This window comes from Ischnura elegans, chromosome X, assembly GCF_921293095.1.
Source record: "Ischnura elegans chromosome X, ioIscEleg1.1, whole genome shotgun sequence".
Classification (NCBI taxonomy): domain Eukaryota; kingdom Metazoa; phylum Arthropoda; class Insecta; order Odonata; family Coenagrionidae; genus Ischnura; species Ischnura elegans.
Window position 1 is genome coordinate 2,583,548 of NC_060259.1, and position 19,087 is coordinate 2,602,634.

Consider the following 19,087-nt stretch of genomic DNA (forward strand, 5'->3'; position numbering starts at 1 on the left):
ATAGGAGTGGGCCTATGACACTACCCTGAGGAACGCCAGAATTGACTCTAACCTCATTTGAGACTGCACAGTCTAATACTACTCTTTGGACGCGGTCGCTCGAAAATTCTCTTATCCAGGAAATGACATCTTCGTCTAGACCATAACATTTCAGTTTTATTATTAACTTTCCGTGGGGTACTTTGATGAAGACTTTAGTACCGTAATAAAAATGCGATCCGGTTTAAAAAGCTCATCTATATTATAATAATCTTTATAAATACTGTATTTCACACTTGAAAGTCATGCTTGTTTAAAATCCCTAACGGTTTTTAAAAAATATTCACAAAATTTCGAATTTAATTGAAAATTTTCTACTGAGGATTAAGGATAGTTACCCGTTTTGGTTCCAGATTAGCTTAACAACTCGAATTAATTATGTATAGATAAAAAACACAACGATCCAACCCTGTTTGACCTCATTATAACAGGACGCGATTCCAAATTAGTAGGCATTAAAATGCATCCAAATAGTATCAAGGGTTCATTGCAATGAATCCATAATCCCCAAATCGGACTCGGAGTCGGACGCATGCGATGGAAGGGATACCGCGAAGGCACCATTGGAGCTGAGTTTTTGAAGAGAAAGGAAATAAATATGTTAATGTTTTCAAAGAACCCGCCGCCAGCGAAGGAACATCGCTAAGGAACAGAGGCGAAGGACCGGCCTATACGGAGGATTGTTTACGAATGCGCTCCAGCAGGAGCCATGCATGTGTTCATGGCGGTCAACCATTTCTAAACGCCTCATTCGCAACAATCTCTATTAAATCAATCATCATAAACAGATTTATAGTCTCCGTCATGATAAAATCTTCATAGCGGTCTTACAGCCATAAAGCTAATGGACAAGGGAAGCACGTTATCTGCTGTCGGCATTAACGACTCCGCATGGTGATGTTGTCTTCTTAAATACTAATCATATTCGACCCGATATATAATCAAACTGTCGCACCACTAATTAGGAAAACAAGGAAATAAAGTGACAATCGTAAATTAAAATGTGCATATCCTTATGACAATGATGGATGCTACGACGAAGGACCTTAATGTGCATGGACGTTGAAGTTATAATTCAACTGCATATTTCCTCAGACCTTATTTTGATCGGCGGCAATGCCCCAACGACGCCAGGAATTCAGCTCAATGCAACGACACCTCTCATAAAATGCATTCAAAGCACTGATTCAAATATTCACCGAGGACATTCCACGGTTCCATATGTAGTGGCGCTGATGAGCACAAACATTTACAGCGCTAGGTCTTCATCGAGAATTCGAAGCTTTAGGCATAAGTAACGTACCGGACTCGGATACCGAGTGAAGCCCTCGCGAAGCCTCGAAACGCGCAGAATAGGGGAGGCAGAATCCGTGGAAGAGGAAAGGGAAGAAGCTGAGGAGAAGTGAAGTGAGGTGGATAGCCAGCCAGCCAGCCAGACAGGAGGTACGCAGCCATCTCTCAGACATTTCCTTTTAACACTGGTCGCAAGCACACTAGCCGAATTCTTTGTTAGTTTTACGAAATCTGAGACCTTATTCCCTAAAATTGGTAACATGAGATGAGATATCGTTCGCCTCCTCTAAATGACAATACCATGCCATACAACGGGGTGGCAGTATAGATCTTTTCTATGAAAGATCTATGGGTGGCAGATGCATTCAGCAGCATCACATAACACTTAGCCCACCAAGTGAGAGCACATCTTCTCAGTGAATTGAGGGATTAGGGCCACGCTAACACTTGCCAGAGCCCTAGCACGCCGTGAGAAGTACACGCGGCTGTTTTAATGGCTTATAACGACTCAGCGGTTAACATAAGAGATAAAGCCTCCAAGAAGCCCTTACCTCGTTCCCTTGAGTTGTAGAAATGCGGTGCTAACGAGAATTCCCAACCGGGTAATAAAAATAAATGAAACCTGGTCGCCTCAAAGTATCGAATAAAACGACCGCCATGTGGGATAAAACTTCCTGCTCGCCTGGCGTCCAGAACCCGCCCTAAAAATCCTTTTGCCCAGGAAATTTGAAGCCATAGTTTAAATGGACTATTCCACCATCCCCCGCTCGTTTGCTCCAGTGAAAAAAATTATTCCTTAAATGGAAACATCCCTTAGTCAGAATGACAACTGGGGAACGAGAAATCTGTTTGCTAATGGAAGGAAAATGACACGTGAGAATTTTCAAAACAAATAGAGCATTTGAATGTAATCTTCACATTTAACGAAGCACATATTTTTATCTTATGTGTGCTGCTTTATCACTTTTAAGATGTAATTTTATAAAAATGGAAAGTTTTCCTCATTGAAAACTTGAGCGTTGCTTGAAAATGGAAAATACACGCCGAGAACTTGGTCATCTCAGTCTCCGCATGTAAAGGTGTTCGTTCCCCTTGTATTTGAAACAAAAATGGAGTTAAAACCCAACGTAAAATTGCTTAATAATTCCAAAAATTAAAGTTATATGCTAGCATAAAGATCATTATGCATAATATGCACAAAATATATGATACATCAATGTAAATACCCAAAATTTGTAGTCTATAAAAATGTTTTATGGTGATAAACTCTAGCCATGAGGTAGGTATTCATTAATCAAATACCAATACAATGTAAATAATGGAATATAATTCGATTAAGTATGTAATTCGATCACATATATATTAACTAGAATAATATAGTTATACTATTCACACATTATATATAAAATAAAGTTGCAAATAGTGTCAGTTACACCACTCGAGAACGGCGGCACCGATTTAATTATATTTGTTTTTTGGATTCGTCTCGGCCCCGAATAGCAAAATTAATATTAAAAACGGTAAAAGTTCACGGAAAAAATTAATGGCGAAATTAGGGGTTTTTGTAGGAGATGGTAACACTGCTACAGCTGTTAAGTGAGTCAAAACTACAAATTAAATTATCTGTTTTCTTTTTACCGATTACATTACTGATCTTCGTAGCAATTTTGAAAAAATTAACAGATGGAATATACTGAAAATAGTAAATCTATATTTAAAAGATTTGATTCGAGCTGAGCTAAGCTCGAGTTGACATGTCACTATCGTGTTTGCAAACAAATTTCCAAGCAATTGGTGACTATCGGTAATGGCCGTGTTCCTATCGACGAATCGAGCAGTTTAATTTCATTACCTCGGAATTTTTGCAATTTATTTTCATAGAAAATAAATTGCAAAAAAGTGTTTCGAAAAAGTGTTCGAAAAATGGTTGATAACCACAAAAATCACAAATGGTTGAGAGAGCGAGCAATGTTGGCGGCTAAGAATGAAGATATGGATGACTTAAACTTCGTAATTCAGAATCAAATCCTTGTTACTCTGCATTCATTCAAATCTGTTGACTGCGATTTTTCTTCCTCATAGGAAAATCTACTAGAATTGGTAGAAAAATAATTGCGTATGCTTGGTTTCGCTAGGTAGGGCCCCCTTCGCTTCTATAGCGCTGGGGTGTTTTATCCCTATTCCCCTCCCTTCCATTCCTATCCTTTTCCCGGAGGCGTCGGCGGGCTCCGATCGCGACGGCGCCTTTATCCTTTTTCCTTCCCATCCAGCCCCTCCCCGGGTGTCCGGGCGTATAAGCCTCGGGCTTGGTTCCTGGCCCCGGTGCGTTGTACCCTTAAGAGGGTTCGCCTTGAGCCCTCAGAATTCTTGCGTAACGAACGAAGGTGAAGCCACCAACTGTCCATCTCAATTTTTAAATTACTTGAATGTGCATGGCCCATAATTTACACCTGAAGATTGGCTGGGAGGTCATTATGCTTCAATACCTAACCCAAATAAGAGTATGCAATGGAATGCGGTCGGTGATAAAAAAAACTGACAATCGATGTGATTTACGCGACTATACTCAAGGACAAAGTGAAATAGGAAGAAGATCTCACTCCAAGGATGCCCATGATCTCAACTGATATGCCCCTTCTCTATTAACGAATTCAATTTCCAATGCACGTTGCATTCGCGATGACGAAAAACAAATCATAAGGTTAATCGTTGAGGTTCGTTGTCTGAATCTAAAAAAAATATGTTTTTTTTCAGAGTCAATTACAAGTGGCATGCTAACGTGTTGGTAAAACATCCGATTTATTTGTTCTTGCTCCTGATGACAAAACGAAAACTGCTGTACATCAGAAGGTGATTTATTCAAGAGAATAGACTCGATATGCAGATTGGACCGGGGCACGTTTACGCAGTACACTTTTTCCGAAAGTATAACTGGAGCGCCACTGGTCATGACATGTTAACGCTGCTCCCTATGTTCTATTATCACAATATTTTGAGCGTCATCCAAGCATATTTTTAGCGTTGTATAAACGTTTCCTTAAAGTTAACGCAACATACATGGACCTAAAACTTTTTTTACGGTTAAAAGCACGAGCTAAACCATAAAATTTTGAATTCATTCATTGCATTATCAAGCCATACTGTCTAAAATTTCCTAAGTTAAAGTATAAAAACGAGAAAATTCATTGAAATATATCCGCGTAAACGTGCTTCGGTCTACCCTTTATAGATTTAATAAAGAAAATGTCTTTCTGATAAGCCATTTTAATACTAACTCTTGTATTTTAATTGATTTTTTCCTAATTTGGTTATAATAAGTCAAAAATGATTAAAAAGGGGTGAAGGAGCAGTCCTGTAGACGTTGAGAAAGAGGAAAATGGCTTCGAAAACACCGGAAACTATTTTTCCAGTGTGTCTATTTTTAAGTGTTTAGTGCAAGCCACTTGCTATATTTACATCGATAAATAAATAAATGAAGATTAAACATAGAGGCACAGAAAAAGCAACACGCTCTAAGTATTTCCCAGATGTTTCAGTGGATGACCAACGATTCACAATGGGAGAGACCGCTGATGTCCTCTTAACGTCTGGGACATATTTTGAGAATGTTCCTTTTTCTGTGTCTCTACGTTCAATTATCCAGTTATTTATTTAATTGTGTGATCAAAAGGAGTAGTTACCATGTCACACAATAATTAGTTTCGTCAAATATATTTCCACTGACCCATTTACTTTTCCCTCGTTAGACCACATTTGGAATAAGCTGCCAGTGTTTGGGACCCTCATAAAAAAGGCTTGATAACAGAGTTAGAACGCGTGCAAAGAAGAGCTGCCAGGTATGTGAAAGGTCGTTACGATAGTCTTGTTAGTGTAACTGACCTCTTAGATAAACTCGGATGGGAATCTCTGTCGGACCGTAGATTGAAAAATAGACTAAACCTTTTAGATAAATTCAAGAGCAGTGTCTTTTCTGACGAAGTTAACCATATCTTACGGACGCCAACATACTACGGAAGATCAGATCATATAAATAGAATAAGAGAGATAGATTGTAGAACAGACAGATTCCGAATGTCATTTTTTCCACGATAAGAGAGTATAACGGCAGCAATAGAACTCGTAAATAGATTGCATGACTTGTAGTGTAGCCTACTAACCTATGTAAAAATTAATGCATGTTTCTTAATTCAATTATTATTTCTAACAGCATATAGTAGTATAGTTTGTTAGTATATTGGACGTTTTTTGGACGGTGTGGTGTGCATGTGGGAGTCCAAATGCATGATGCATGCTGGTGATTGATCACCCCCTGCCAAACACCCTAGAGGTGGCTTGCAGGGTATTATGTAGATGTAGATGAAAAAATAATATTAATTCTCCATTAAATAAACAAAAATTAGTTTCATTTAGATATTCCCGTAATAAATGAAATGAGTTAATAAGTAAAAAAATCAACGAATACAATGGAGAACTTTTTGGTCTATTTGAGCATTAGAGGAGTTCAATACGCTTTTTATATATTTCATTTCTATTTTTAGCTTTTGACCAAAATTTTGTGAGTCGTTCTTGTTATTTAAGCAAAATTTTGTTCTACATATGACAAATCAATTTTTCACATTAAACTCCAATGAACTCGTGATAATAAACTGGAGACCAAGGTAAAAGTGATATTCTTTGCTTAATGTTTACCTATGGAACACCTTGAAAACTTTTCCTGTTCGATATTAATCTTTGGGTGGTTTTATTCTGAATTTATTGACTGTTTAACCCCTACAATGGGTAAAATTTTGATATTTTACTGCAACCTGATTTACATAATTCATTTTGCTGCCATATCACCATATTCATGGACTTCTATACTATGCATTGTGTACTTGAGCAGGCTTGTTCAATTTTTTCAACGTTTAATGAGCCGTTGAGGTTAAGTGCCTTCACTCATCGCATTTATTTTATTGACATTTCCACTTTGAACCTCCTGTCTTAATACCACTCTCTAATTTCGGATGCTATCCCATTTTATCATATAGATAACATAAATAACAAAAATTTTGAAAACAAATATACTTTATATATCACATAAGAAAGAAATCATTCAAACATATCTCTTGACATATCTATTAGTGTTTGACCTTTATTTATATAGCGCGGGAGCATTTGGGGATCTTACGAATTCAAATTTGCAGCAGCATGCATAATATTTTCCATATTCATACCTAATTTCTTCGCTGTATTTCATTCTGTCGCCGTCCACTCGCCTCTTCCAATTATGTCAAGTCACACCTTCCCCAATCGTAGCAATTACTCTCTTTGATTGACCCCTGGGCATGCGAGGGCATTGCCACTCAAAAAGGCCCACGGCCGAGAGTGTTGTGTATCGTATTGTGTCTGCAAGTGCTTCTCGGAGGGTTGGCGGTGGGGGCGAGGGCGGTAGGGCCCTGGTGCTACGAGTCGAGGACATCTCGTGCGGGAGGGCACATAATTTGGCGTCTTCCGGCCTGACTGAGCCCAAACACTTTGCAGCTCACCGAGTGGACTCATGGATACTTGATATCCGGTATAATACCAGAGAACAGGGAAATCTTCTTCGGGACAATAGGCGGAAATAATTTCAAGTTCTGCGTGCTGCAGAGAATTTTAAAGGGCCGTGGACTCTATGCTTGATTTTGTGTTATTATTTTTTTTATATAACATTGTATTTAGCCCACTACTTTCTAAAAATACGGGATATATTCTGCTCAAACTGAAACTATGTGACAGTGTAAACATATATAACGCAATGTAGGTGTTTGAAAGTTAGCATATTGGACTTTCAGACATTGAATCTGAATACATATTCTCATTGACCGCTCATTTTCAATTCGTCAGATTTCACATATTAGTCACAAATATCACTATATACGGTTCGCATAATTGAATGACGCTAGAATTTGATGAATTATAACACTTAGATTGCAATTGACGAATCATTCGTTTAATTTACAAATTTAACAGTTAGTAGATGGTTGGATTGGGAGGAGGTGATCGACATTTAGGGCCTCCAGGGAGGAGTGGGGAGGGGGAGTGATATGAGGAAATTTCACCATGCGTAGGCGTTGGTTATCCATTGACAGCAGGCACGAGGGCCTGGCCAACGTCCTGCTTCCACCGCGCGCTCAAACCATGTCACTCCGTGTAGTAAGCATGGTTGGGACGTTTTCCGAATAATCTCCGCAGTGACCGGTATTTGAACTGGGGTTCTAGGGAGTGTGAATTCAGCAGTTAAGCTGCCACACAAAGGCGACATCCGCAAAGGTAATTATACTGAAATAATATGTTTGATATTCTCTATCTTAAACCTTCATCCTCTATAGTTATGCTACACAAAGAAGTGAGTGTAATGAGGGTCAACGGCATTCAATGTGCTCCATAGGTAAACTTTAAGCAAAGAATATCATTTTTCACTTGGTCTCAAGTTTATTATTACGAGTTTATTGGAGTTTAATGCGCAAAATTGATTATGTTAGTAATATGTAGAATAAAAGTTGGTTAAGAAGCGTCTGGTGAGGCCATGGAGCAGGTAGTCCCAAGATGGGCGTGGCGCACCCTCCGAAGGGTCCCTAATCCTCAACCCTTTCCTTGACGAGCTCACCTTCGCTGGCCCGTGTCGTCGATCGTCACAGCGGGGGGCCTCCCTCCCTAAAAGTGACCGCTCTGACAGCAATTTGAAGATCAATCAATCAATCAATCATTAAAAAATGATTGTTTGCATCGTACGCCTATCGTGATAAAGTACGTCTTTGAACCGTGTTTCTGCGATGAAAAATAGCGATTTTGTTAACTTTGCTGAAAGCCTGGCTGCGGACCACCGGAAAATGGCAACAACGCTTTAGAATGGGCAAGGTAGCGGGCTGTTTCAATGAGTTACGAGTCACCAGCTACTGATACTAAGTTCGCAGGCTCTCAAAATGTCAATCTTCCATCGTACTGCAAAGGATAGCAACGGTGTCACAATTATATAATATCGTTACTCGCTATGATGACTACTTATTGATGACACATACAGCTCCACATAGTCTCCGATAGATAATCTGCGTCGAGTAGAAGGGTCTATTTATTCCATAAGGCGGTCAATGAAGGGTGAAAGCAGTCGAACTAATTGAAAAGTTGACAAACACCCTAGAGGTGGCTAGGCTGTGTGAGTTTTAGATGGTGACTGCTAGTCCCTTTACATATTATATTATTATGTACTATACACCTACCAGGGGTAACAACAACCTTGACCTCTTGGCAGCGAATATTTCAGAGTGCGCAATCAGAATTGAGGCTGTTATTTTTTACCACAAGGCACATACATCATACCTCATGGTTCATCTACGTCTTCAGAAAACCCCGCAAGCCGCCTAAAAGGCGTGTGGCAGGGGGTGTTAGGACACCAGCCGTCTACGCAAAAAAATGAAGTGCTCTACGAAGTTGGGACTAGCATTTATTAAAGTCCTTTATGGTTCGGGGGAAAAACGAATTGTCCAAAGCTTTCTTAAAATCTAGAAATAATGCGTCAACTTGTCTTTTCGAATCACCAGGTTTTAGAATATCGTGAAGAAAGCTGTAAGCTGTGTTTTGCATGATCTACCTTTTCTGAATCCGTGCTGACAGTCATGGAGGAGTTACGTCTGTCCAAGAAAGTCTTGATATTGCTAACGACGATATGCTCAAGTATCTTGCCTATGATTTATGTTAACGAAATTGGACGATAGATGCCTGACATCGTTGTTGTACCAGCGTGATTCCATATTGTCAAATTTCAGTTTTTGCGGAACATGGTCGCTGATTCCATGGCGCACATTTCTAAGAAGTGTTTCCATGTTACACCTGTGCTTTTGTCCTTTGATATAGCTAGGAATTTTGTGTAGGAGTCATTAAGCATCTCGCCACATTTAGTGAAATTGCATTTATCAAATAATTAAATATTGAATTTTGGTTTAACGGCTGACACTACATCAATTTTTTATGATGCAAAGATTACTCTGTGATCGCTTACACCGTCAATCATATCGACTAGTTTTACCAACTTAGGATGGCTTACCACTAGAAGGTCTAATATCTTATTTCCTCTCGTAGGCTTGTAAACTACTTGGGCGAGAGAGTGATTTGCAAGTACGTGGAGTAAGATCTCGCTGATTTTTATATTCCTTGAAACCGGTTTTACAGTTTAAGTATCCCAATTTATAGATGGAAGATAAAAATCTCCCCCGACAACTATTACACTTTTACTGTCTCTCTCAGTATACGCGGATACTTGATTTTCTAAAGTAGGGGTCTCCAAAATACTGCCTGCGGGCCGGATTCAGCCTGTGCACTCGTTTCAAGTATCGAATATCGTATATTTCAGTAATCAGCAAATTTGCAATCCGGCCCGCGGGGTGTTCCGGAACTTGGAATGTGGCTATCGTGCCCTAGTAAATTGGAGACCCCTGTTCTAGATGGTGGATAATATCGACTTCGGAGTTCGGAGGTCTGTAAAAAGAAAAAGCATGAGCACTCCCTTTGGCTCGTTGTTTAATTGTACACCATACGCTTTATATTTCGTTGTCAATTATTTCATGGGCGGCGCTGCGTAAATATGATTTAACTGCTATAAAAACTCCGCCACCTGTTCTATTTCGTCGATCGCAACTGTAAATTTTATGTTCTGGGGGAAAACTTTGCTTTTTTCGAATAGAATCGAAATCGAAAAATCATCATAAGAGATTATAACTGCAGCGATACACTCATAAATAGATTAACTGACTTGTAGTGTAGCCTACTAACCTAAGTAAAACTTAATGCATGTCGCATGCTGGTGATTGATCACCCCCTGCCAAACACGCTAGAGGGGGCTCGCAGGTTATTATGTAGTTATAGATGAACACATCGTATTCATATTAGTAATGAAACACGTTGTAAATTGTAAATTGCCGTAGTATTAAGAACAAAGTTGCTGATTTCCTCCATTTCATTCTAACAACAGAAGCTGATGTAATCATAGGAACTGAAAGTTGGCTATCGGATGAACTACATGATCTAGAGATCTTCCTGTAATCATATTCGATGTACAGAAAGGACCGTAAAACAAGAACAGGAGGAGGAGTATTCATTGCAGTCAAGAATGAGATCACAAGCAGAGCCGAGAATTTTGGAGATAGTGAATTGGAAAGTGTTTGGTGCTCAATCGAATGCTCAGCTAAGAGATACTTTATATGGGCATATTATCATCAGACTCAAGCCTAGATTCAGTTTTAGAGTTAGATAGCCAAATAAGACGTTTTACTTCTCAGAAAAGTCGTAGTAGTGTCATAATTGGCGGTGATTTCAATGTTCCATCGATCGATTGGGAAAAATATTGTTTTAAAAATGGAGGGAAAGACAAGGACCTGTGCGAAACTTTGCTTTACTCATTCTATTCCAATTCCTTGACTCAGCTAGTAGATACACCTACCAGGGGTAACAACATACTAGACATCTTGGCAACGAATATTCCAGAGTGCGTTATCAGAACTGAGGCTGTGGCTGGTATAAGTGACCACAAGGCAAAGTATGGAAAGTTTCGTATCGTCTCCGATAGAAAACCTGTGTCGAAAAGAAGGGTCTATTTATTCCATAAGGCGAATTTTGAAGGGTTAAATCAGTACTTGCCGAACTAATTTACTGTTTTCAAAGACGCCACTGTCATCCTTGGGGTAAACGACGCATGGAATAAATTCATTAGTATTATGCAAGAGGCCGTGGATAAAACGATACCCAGTAAGTTAAAACGTTTGAATACTGAACCGAGATGGTACAGTGCTTAAGTCCATAAAGCTCTAAAGCGACAGATAGCAATTCACGCTAAAATAAAAAACACACATGCGGGACGTACTTGTGACGAAATACGAGAAATGCGTGAAAATAATAAGACATTGAAAAAAGAGACGAAGAGAACACTTAGGGAGGCGTTGAGTGAATTCAAAACAAAAATGTTGGGCGAATATTTAGATGACATTTTCTGGTCATATGTAAGGGAGGTACGGGGAAATAGCGCTACAGTCTCTTCACTCATTAATGAACGTGGCGATAGAGTGACGAACAATCGAGATAAAGCTAATCTCTTTAATAACTTTTACATAGTGTCTTCTCTAATTTCACGGCCAATATATCAACACCTTTACCTAGACTTTACCAAAAGCAGATGCCGTCTATCTGTATTTCAAGCAGTGGTTTAGAAAAACAACTCAGCTCTATTAATCCAAATATATCGACAGGCACTGATCTCATTCCAGTTCGAATATATACGGAATCAGCATCAGAGATAGCGCCTTACTTGAAGATAGTGTTCCAAAAATCTCTAGTAGAACACACTGTCCCTAAAGATTGGAAAACAGTGAACGTCACCCCTATATTTGAAGGTGGGGATAGAGAAAAGCCTAGTAATTGCCGTCCGATTTCACTTACTTCCATTTCTTGCGAAATATTGAAAAATATTATTTTCAGTTCGATAATGGGTCATCTAGATAGCCAAAATCTGTTAGTTAAAGAACTGCACGGATTTAGAAAAAGGAAAGGAAAAAAGAGATATTTTCCAAGACGACGAGAACCATATCCTTCGCTTACCATCGTACTATAGTAGAAGTGATCATGAGTATAATATAAAAGAAATAGACTGCAAAACAGAGAGATTTAAAATGTCATTGTTCCCTCGTACTATAAAGGATAACAACGTTGTCTTAATTGATAGAATTAATTGCGTCGCTCGCTAGGATCTCTCATTGCATGTTTTTTTTTCATAGTTCTAACCTAGCATGTATTTGCTCTAGGAATAACTAACCATTAGCAAGTTTTTTTTATGAATAAACATGTATATTTTGCTAGTATGCGTAATATTTCTATGACCTTGCGGTGTGCATGTGGCGGTCCTCTTGCATGCTGCATGTTGGTTATTTGTCACCCCCTGCTAAACACCCTAGAGGTAGCTCGCGGAGAATTCTATAGATGTAGATGCAGAACACCTAAACGCGCAAAACTTGTTAATGAGAGCTCAACATGGATTCAGGAAAAGTAGGTCATGCGAAACCTAAATAATGATCTATCGTGGAATAAACATAATCGGAAAATAACAGGTTAAGCCAATCGTAAATTGGGTTTTGTTAACCCTTTCACTGCTGTGGACGTACCTAGTACGTCCGCACGGCAGACTGCGGTGGACGTACTTTTTCTTCCTCCCTGCCATACGGTCAGCACTTTCGCCGAAGCACTTCGAAGGGACCCACTAATCCAGGACCCTTTCCTCGACGAACTCACCCACGCAAGACCATCTCATCGGCCCTACCAGCGGGGGCCCTACCTCCGGAAAAATGGCCGCTCTGACTGCAATTTGAAAATCAATCAATCAATCCGATCATCACAATATGATTGTTTTCATCGCACTCCTGCCAATCAAGCAATCAAGTACGTCTTTGAACCGTGTTTCTGCGATGAAAAATAATGATTTTGTTAACTTTGATATAATGGCCATTTTCCGGTGGTCCGCAGCCACGTTTTGTTGTAAAGTTAACAAAATCGTTATTTTTTATCGCAGAGACACGGTTCAAAGACGTACTTGATTGCTTGATTGGCAGGAGTGCGATGAAAACTATCATATTTCGATGATCGGATTGATTGATTGATTTTCAAATTGCAGTCAGAGCGGTCACTTTTCCGGAGGTAGGGCCCCCACTGGTAGGGCCGATGAGACGGTCCTGCGAGGGTGAGTTCGTCGAGGATAGGGTCGGGGATTAGTGACCCTTCGGAGGGTGTACCACACCCATCCTGGAAGTACCTGCTCCATGGGCCCAGGAAACGCATTTTAACATTTTCGCCGCATGTGAGAAGGTTTCCGGAGATTGAACAGCAGTGAAAGGGTTAAAAGAATACTAAGAAAGTGCGACGACAATTATAACAAAAACAATAATGCAATGCAAACAAACTACATTGGGTCAATTGTTTTATATTTTTCATTATAGTCTTTCTTTAGTAATATGAAATTTTTAAACATTTTTCCAAGCACTTTACGCCGTTTTGAAAATTTAGAAAGATGTATTAATGTTTACATAAAATAGTATGCTATAATACAACCCATCAAATATATTAGTGAGTTCTAGTGCTGTCTGTACAGTCTCTTATAAATCGCAGAAAAAAAGACATTCTGAATCTGTCTGTTCTACAGTCTCTCTCTCTTATATTTTTTATACGATTTGATCTACCGTGGTATGCTGGCGTTGGTAAAATATGTATACCTTCGTCAGAAAATACACTCCTCTTGAATTTATCTAATAGGCTGTGTTTACTTTTCCATCTGCGGTCTGATAGGGATTTCCATTCGAGTTATTCGATTAGATATTAACACTATGTTCGAATATCGCTGCGCAACTGTCTTCGGGCCACGTCACATGCTGCTCGACTGCAGACAGACTGACCAACACCTCATTCGCTTACGTTCGCTCCGTGTTTAAGGTTGTGCGGAGCGAGAGACATACCTGTGGCCTCGACTACTCCGATGGAGAAGGCGTCGATCTGGTCACATGTTCAAGACTCTTTCGTTGTGTTGCTTTGTGAACTTGTATCGTAATACCACGAATATAGTTTTTTAATTAAGTGAAATTTCATTTCGATTGCCTCAACCACAGAATACTAATTCTTAAACTATTCTAGCGCATTCCGAGATACTGGTTCCATTTGCAGAACTGCAGAATCGGCGCGCACATTATTTGGAAGCAGAGACCGTGGTTTGTATTTCTGTGGTTGTAGTTTCGTGGTTTAGAGTCCGTTCTATTTCGCTTTAAAAGGGAAAGCGTTTTGCGAATTGACGGTCGCGAAAAGCAGTCAACGTTCGAGAGTCATCGCGGGCCGCCGCCTGGGACATCAGTACGAGCGGGAGCCGTTTGACTAACATTGAAGACATCGCTGGCAGAGCTCGGAGGAGTTTCGCTGCCTTGGGGAGCAAACAGCTGTTTCCTTCCGAGAACGAGGAGTGACACAGCCCTGCTCACCACGCCGGAATCTCAAAATTCCAGCTGATAACCTTATGCTAAGGTCATATGTATCAAATACTTTGGTTATCTCTTTTTCTGTTAATTGCAAATTAAGCATTTCAATTCCATGAGTTCAGTAAGACGTCAATTTGAATCAACCAGTCAATCACAATGCAATTGAATGTTTCGTATTATCGTATGTGCTTGTCTTTTTTTGCTACTCGTATCGTTAATTACTTGTTGCAATGGCGGAAGTGCTACTCTCATGGCAAAAAGTGAACGCTAATCGTATTATAAATATCGCGAGAAATACGGTAGAGAAAAAGTCAAGTAAATTATGTAGCGAGACATATTAATAGTCGACTCACATTGCTTGACCAATATTGGCAAGAATTTAGTGCTCCTCACTATGAGTTAATCTTGCACGAAAAATCTTTAATCGAGGAGGAATTTTAAGCGTGATTTGTACGACGCGGTCGAGGAAGAATTTATTTGCGCAAAAACGGTAATTTGGGATGAATTAAAGCAGTTCGAAACGGTCGTCCCTATTAACGCGAAGCCAGAAAATCAATCTGCTGGGACGCAATCAGTAGATAGGGAATTAAAAATTAACGCTATTCCTCAGATAACGATTCCAAAATTTAGAGGAAAGCAAAAAGATTGGGAAACATTCAAAGGATTGTTTTGTTCTCTTATCAAGGATAATCCTAGACATGCATCTATTGTGAAATTACAGTGTTTGATTAACAGTTTAGAAGGTCCTGCCGCGCAAAGATTAAAAGGCATAAATATTGTAGGCGCTTATCTCGACGTAGCTTGGGAAAAGTTACTGCGTCGTTATGAGAATCCGCGAATAAGATTAGCTGCCCAAGAATTGAAAGAATAATTAATGCTAAGTCCGTTATGGTTAAATTGCCAAGCGAAATTAACCGTTTGGTTGACGTAGTCGAAGAAGTAATTCAAGGGCTTCGGGAATTACAATGCCCAGTTGATCAGTGGGATCATTGGTTTGTACATTTAGTTGCCCAAAAGTCGAAAAGCGATACAAGGGAAGCGTGGGAAATTACCCAAGAAAATATTGAAGGTTTCTCATCCCACAAAGATCTAAGTTCATTATTGGAGAGAAGGGTGCGTTCATTGGAACAAGCGCACTTAGAACAAAGGTCAGAAAAGTTTCACTTTACAATTTCTAAACAGAATTCGGGTAGTAAGTTTAAAGAGTTTTAGGAGACACTACACTCACTTATGAAGAGTTTTCGACCTTGTTGGTGCAAATTGAGGCTTGTCTAAATTCCAGGCCTTTGACATACATCAACAGTGAACTCAATGATTCTCTCATATTAATCCCAGGTCATTTTTTTAATTGGTTCATCTTTATTAGCTCCCCCAGAGCCATTCATGGAGGATGACCTTCAGAAGACATTTGGTTCCAGATGGAAGCAGATGGCATGCATACGTAACTCCTTCTGGAAGAAATGGAGGAAGGATACCCTACTTCAGATGCAACAACGGAATTAGGTTCAAGCCTAAACGGAATCTACGAGAGGGAGACATCGTCATCCTCAAGGACGAGCTCTCACCCCCAAGGAGGTGGCCCTTTGGTAGGATCACTAATCTTCACCCCGGTCCGGATGGATAGGTCCGTGTTGCAACAGTTAAGACAGCTACGATGGAACTGATAAGACCTATCGAAAAGCTTATTCGTTTACCTACTGATGCTGAGGCCATCAGTTTTTATCTGGGCCCGACTTGAAAAAAAACCGTCCCTTCAGGGCGGGCGGTATTGAGATTAAGACTATTATTTTACTCACTACCAGAAAGCAAGGGTTATAATTTTCAAATTTTCAAGCATTATTGTATACCTAACGCAGTCATCGTTAATTTTGTTGTTATTTTGTTTGTAATTTTTTGTGCTTCAATCGTTGCAGATAATACAACGAGGCAGGCCGTATGTTCGAACATCGCTGCGCAACTGTTTTCGGGCCACGTCACATGCTGCTCAACTGCAGACAGACTAACCATCACCTCACTCGCTTACGTTCGCTCCGTGTATAAGGTTGTGCGGAGCGAGAGACATACCTGTGACCTCGACTACTCCGATGGAGAAGGCGTCGATCTGGTCACATGTTCAAGACTCTTTCGTTGTGTTGCTTTGTGAACTTGTATCGTAATACCACGAATATAGTTTTTTTAATTAAGTGAAATTTCATTTCGATTACCTCAACCACAGTGAACTATTGGTGAAGGTGGGTGGCAGTAAGCAGGCAGTAATAATTTTATAAAAATGCAATTTACTGTCACAAAATGAACTTCAGGCAAACCACAAACCCTGCCAAGAAGTCGACCACGGCACACGGAACAAAGGAGAAGGGGTGAAGGGAATAATTTGGAAAGTGGAAAATAAAGGGCTCCCAAGTTTACGTAGTTTGGCGGTGTCTGGCGGCGAGGCAGCCCCGGAGCGGCGTTGAGGTGAGAGGACACAACATGCCACAACGGGCGAATCCCAAGAAAAAGCCCGGATCTTCTTGCTCTCCCAAATATATAGGGAGCCCGCAATTTGATTCCTTCCGCAGCGACGGACTGGGAGTCGACCGGCTAGGGCTAGTCCGAAGACTCGGCCTACGCCCCGCAGTGAGGTCGTACTTCCACTGCTTACAATGGGTTGTTCTCGGATCGGAGCCTCAGTAGACGGCTCATCCTCCCCTGTTGCGCTCCCGAAAACGTCCTCCGCCAAGTCTGTTTCGTGCTCGGGTATAGGGAAGGAACAGGAGGGGGTATAGAGGTTGTGTGACCGTAGCTTCACCAAAATAGGCAGATGTTCCATCAACACAGAAATTAGACAAGGAAATTCATATAAAAAAAATTCACCTTTACACAACAGTAATCTGTATGAAAATGCCAAACATGAAACTAATCCAAGAACGTTGCATTCGTACAAGGCAAGCTATCTATCTTAATAGCCGATAGGAGATAAGGTACACCAATACATGAAAAATATCTTAATTAGTATAGTCCATTTTCACAAACAGATAAAGGAAAAAAAACACACACTCAGATGTAAACTCGAAAGAAGCAATCACTATGTTTAGTGTATAAACCTTATTATAGGCTACAATCGCAATAATTTTTTAAGAGTCCTGGTGATTTCTTCCTCACAGGTCACTCACAAGATTTTTGTTATAACGGTGCCAACTAATAAACAGCAATAGGATACACTGAGTTTCAGCATAGAACAAAAAATGAAGCCAAGTCGTGACAAGCAACCAAATAAACGTTGAAGCCGGTCCACAGTCACGATAGTCAAATCTTGCGCTTACCAAGGTACACAAAAAACAACATTATAACAACCTCAGTCAGGAGACTTGAGGAAAGAGAAAAAAATAAAGACAAAAAACCCAAAACAATAGGGCAAATACCCAGACTGACCAAACCCAGGCTCCTGCTCTCACCTCGATCACTCTCCGGGTACGCCTCACCGTACTCCTCGCCAAACCTAAGAGAAGAGGAAAAGGTAAGGAGAAAAATGGGTCGGAGTGCCGAGGACGGGAAGGGAGGGTCTCACTGACGTGCAAAGAATGGTTTAATCTGCGATACATGACACCGCCGTTTAATTGCTCCCGTATTTATATCACACAATTCCACTGTAACTGGTCTGGTAAACCTAAGGATCTTTAAAGGACCCTCCCATTTTGCCAACAGTTTAGCGCTCCTCTTATTTACTGCAGAGCTTTGGGGGTACATTTTACTGGACACCAATTGCCCAACTACGAATGGTTGAGGCTGACGTACCTGGTTATACCGGGCGGCAACAGCTCTATTAGCCTCTCTTAAATTTTTATGGCATTCTCCCAACTGTTTTCAGGCTCGCCACTCTCTTGAATAACATCGTCATCCACACCCCACTGCAATGCGAGGGGATGGTTCAGTTCCCGACCCAAAAACAAGCTCGCTGGCGTCATTTTCGTGCTTTCATGAACAGCGGAGTTAAACGCTATTGCAAGTGCGCCAAGATTCTCATCCCAACGGTCGTGTGAATCTCTATGAAAAATAGTGAGGGCGGCCTTCAAATTTCGAAAGAATCTATCCATATGAAAGGGTGGCGGGTAATGAGGCGATGTCGTAACATGCATCCATACATCTTTTTTTATTTCAGGATACTGTCTATATTGCTCTATAGATTGATAAAGAGCTATTGAAATTGCTACGAACAAATTGTATCTTTTAAATGATGAAAAATCAACCGAGACAACGACGCATCTATTCATATCAATTTTCGCTATTAACGAAGAGGCATTTAAAAAAATCGCCGAAAATGGTGAACATGGTTGGCGTAGCATCGCCCGCGCCGTTAAGTAGAGCACGGATATGGGCCGCGGGGAGCGGGGGGGAGTTGATAGAGCGGCAGTCGATGAAGATGAAAGGGAGGAGATTTAGCCCAAGGAGATCGTATACTCAATCCCTCAACGTAAATCTATTGCTCTTAACCTATTTCCTCCTGTGTCAATGCCAACAAGAAGCCATAAAGCAGTTTCACACCGAAATCAAGATATGGCAATAGAATAGAAAATCTATTATTCTCTAAACTCGAATGATGAATATAGAAGATGCAAGCACAAAATATTACACCAATCTGTTATCCCTTAATTAAATAATGATTGATTTCCATTTACTGCACAAATGATGAGAACAATCAATTAAAAGCTAGACAGCCAAAGTTAACAATTTTGACCGAGGAAAGTGTTTGGGAAGTGCAT

General features: G+C 40.3%; 2 protein-coding genes across 5 annotated transcripts in view; one reads left to right on the top strand and one right to left on the bottom strand.

Moving 5' to 3' along the window:
- Nucleotides 1-19,087, bottom strand: part of LOC124170538 (follistatin-related protein 5-like) — a 521,097-nt gene that overhangs the window by 475,425 nt on the left and 26,585 nt on the right. The gene's annotated exons all lie outside the window — the stretch shown is intronic.
- Nucleotides 13,807-16,514, top strand: LOC124170539. Its single transcript, XM_046549333.1, has 2 exons — nt 13,807-15,934; nt 16,262-16,514. The coding sequence occupies exons 1-2, from the start codon at nt 15,739-15,741 to the stop codon at nt 16,489-16,491; spliced, it is 426 nt and encodes a 141-aa protein (XP_046405289.1). The 5' UTR covers nt 13,807-15,738; the 3' UTR covers nt 16,492-16,514.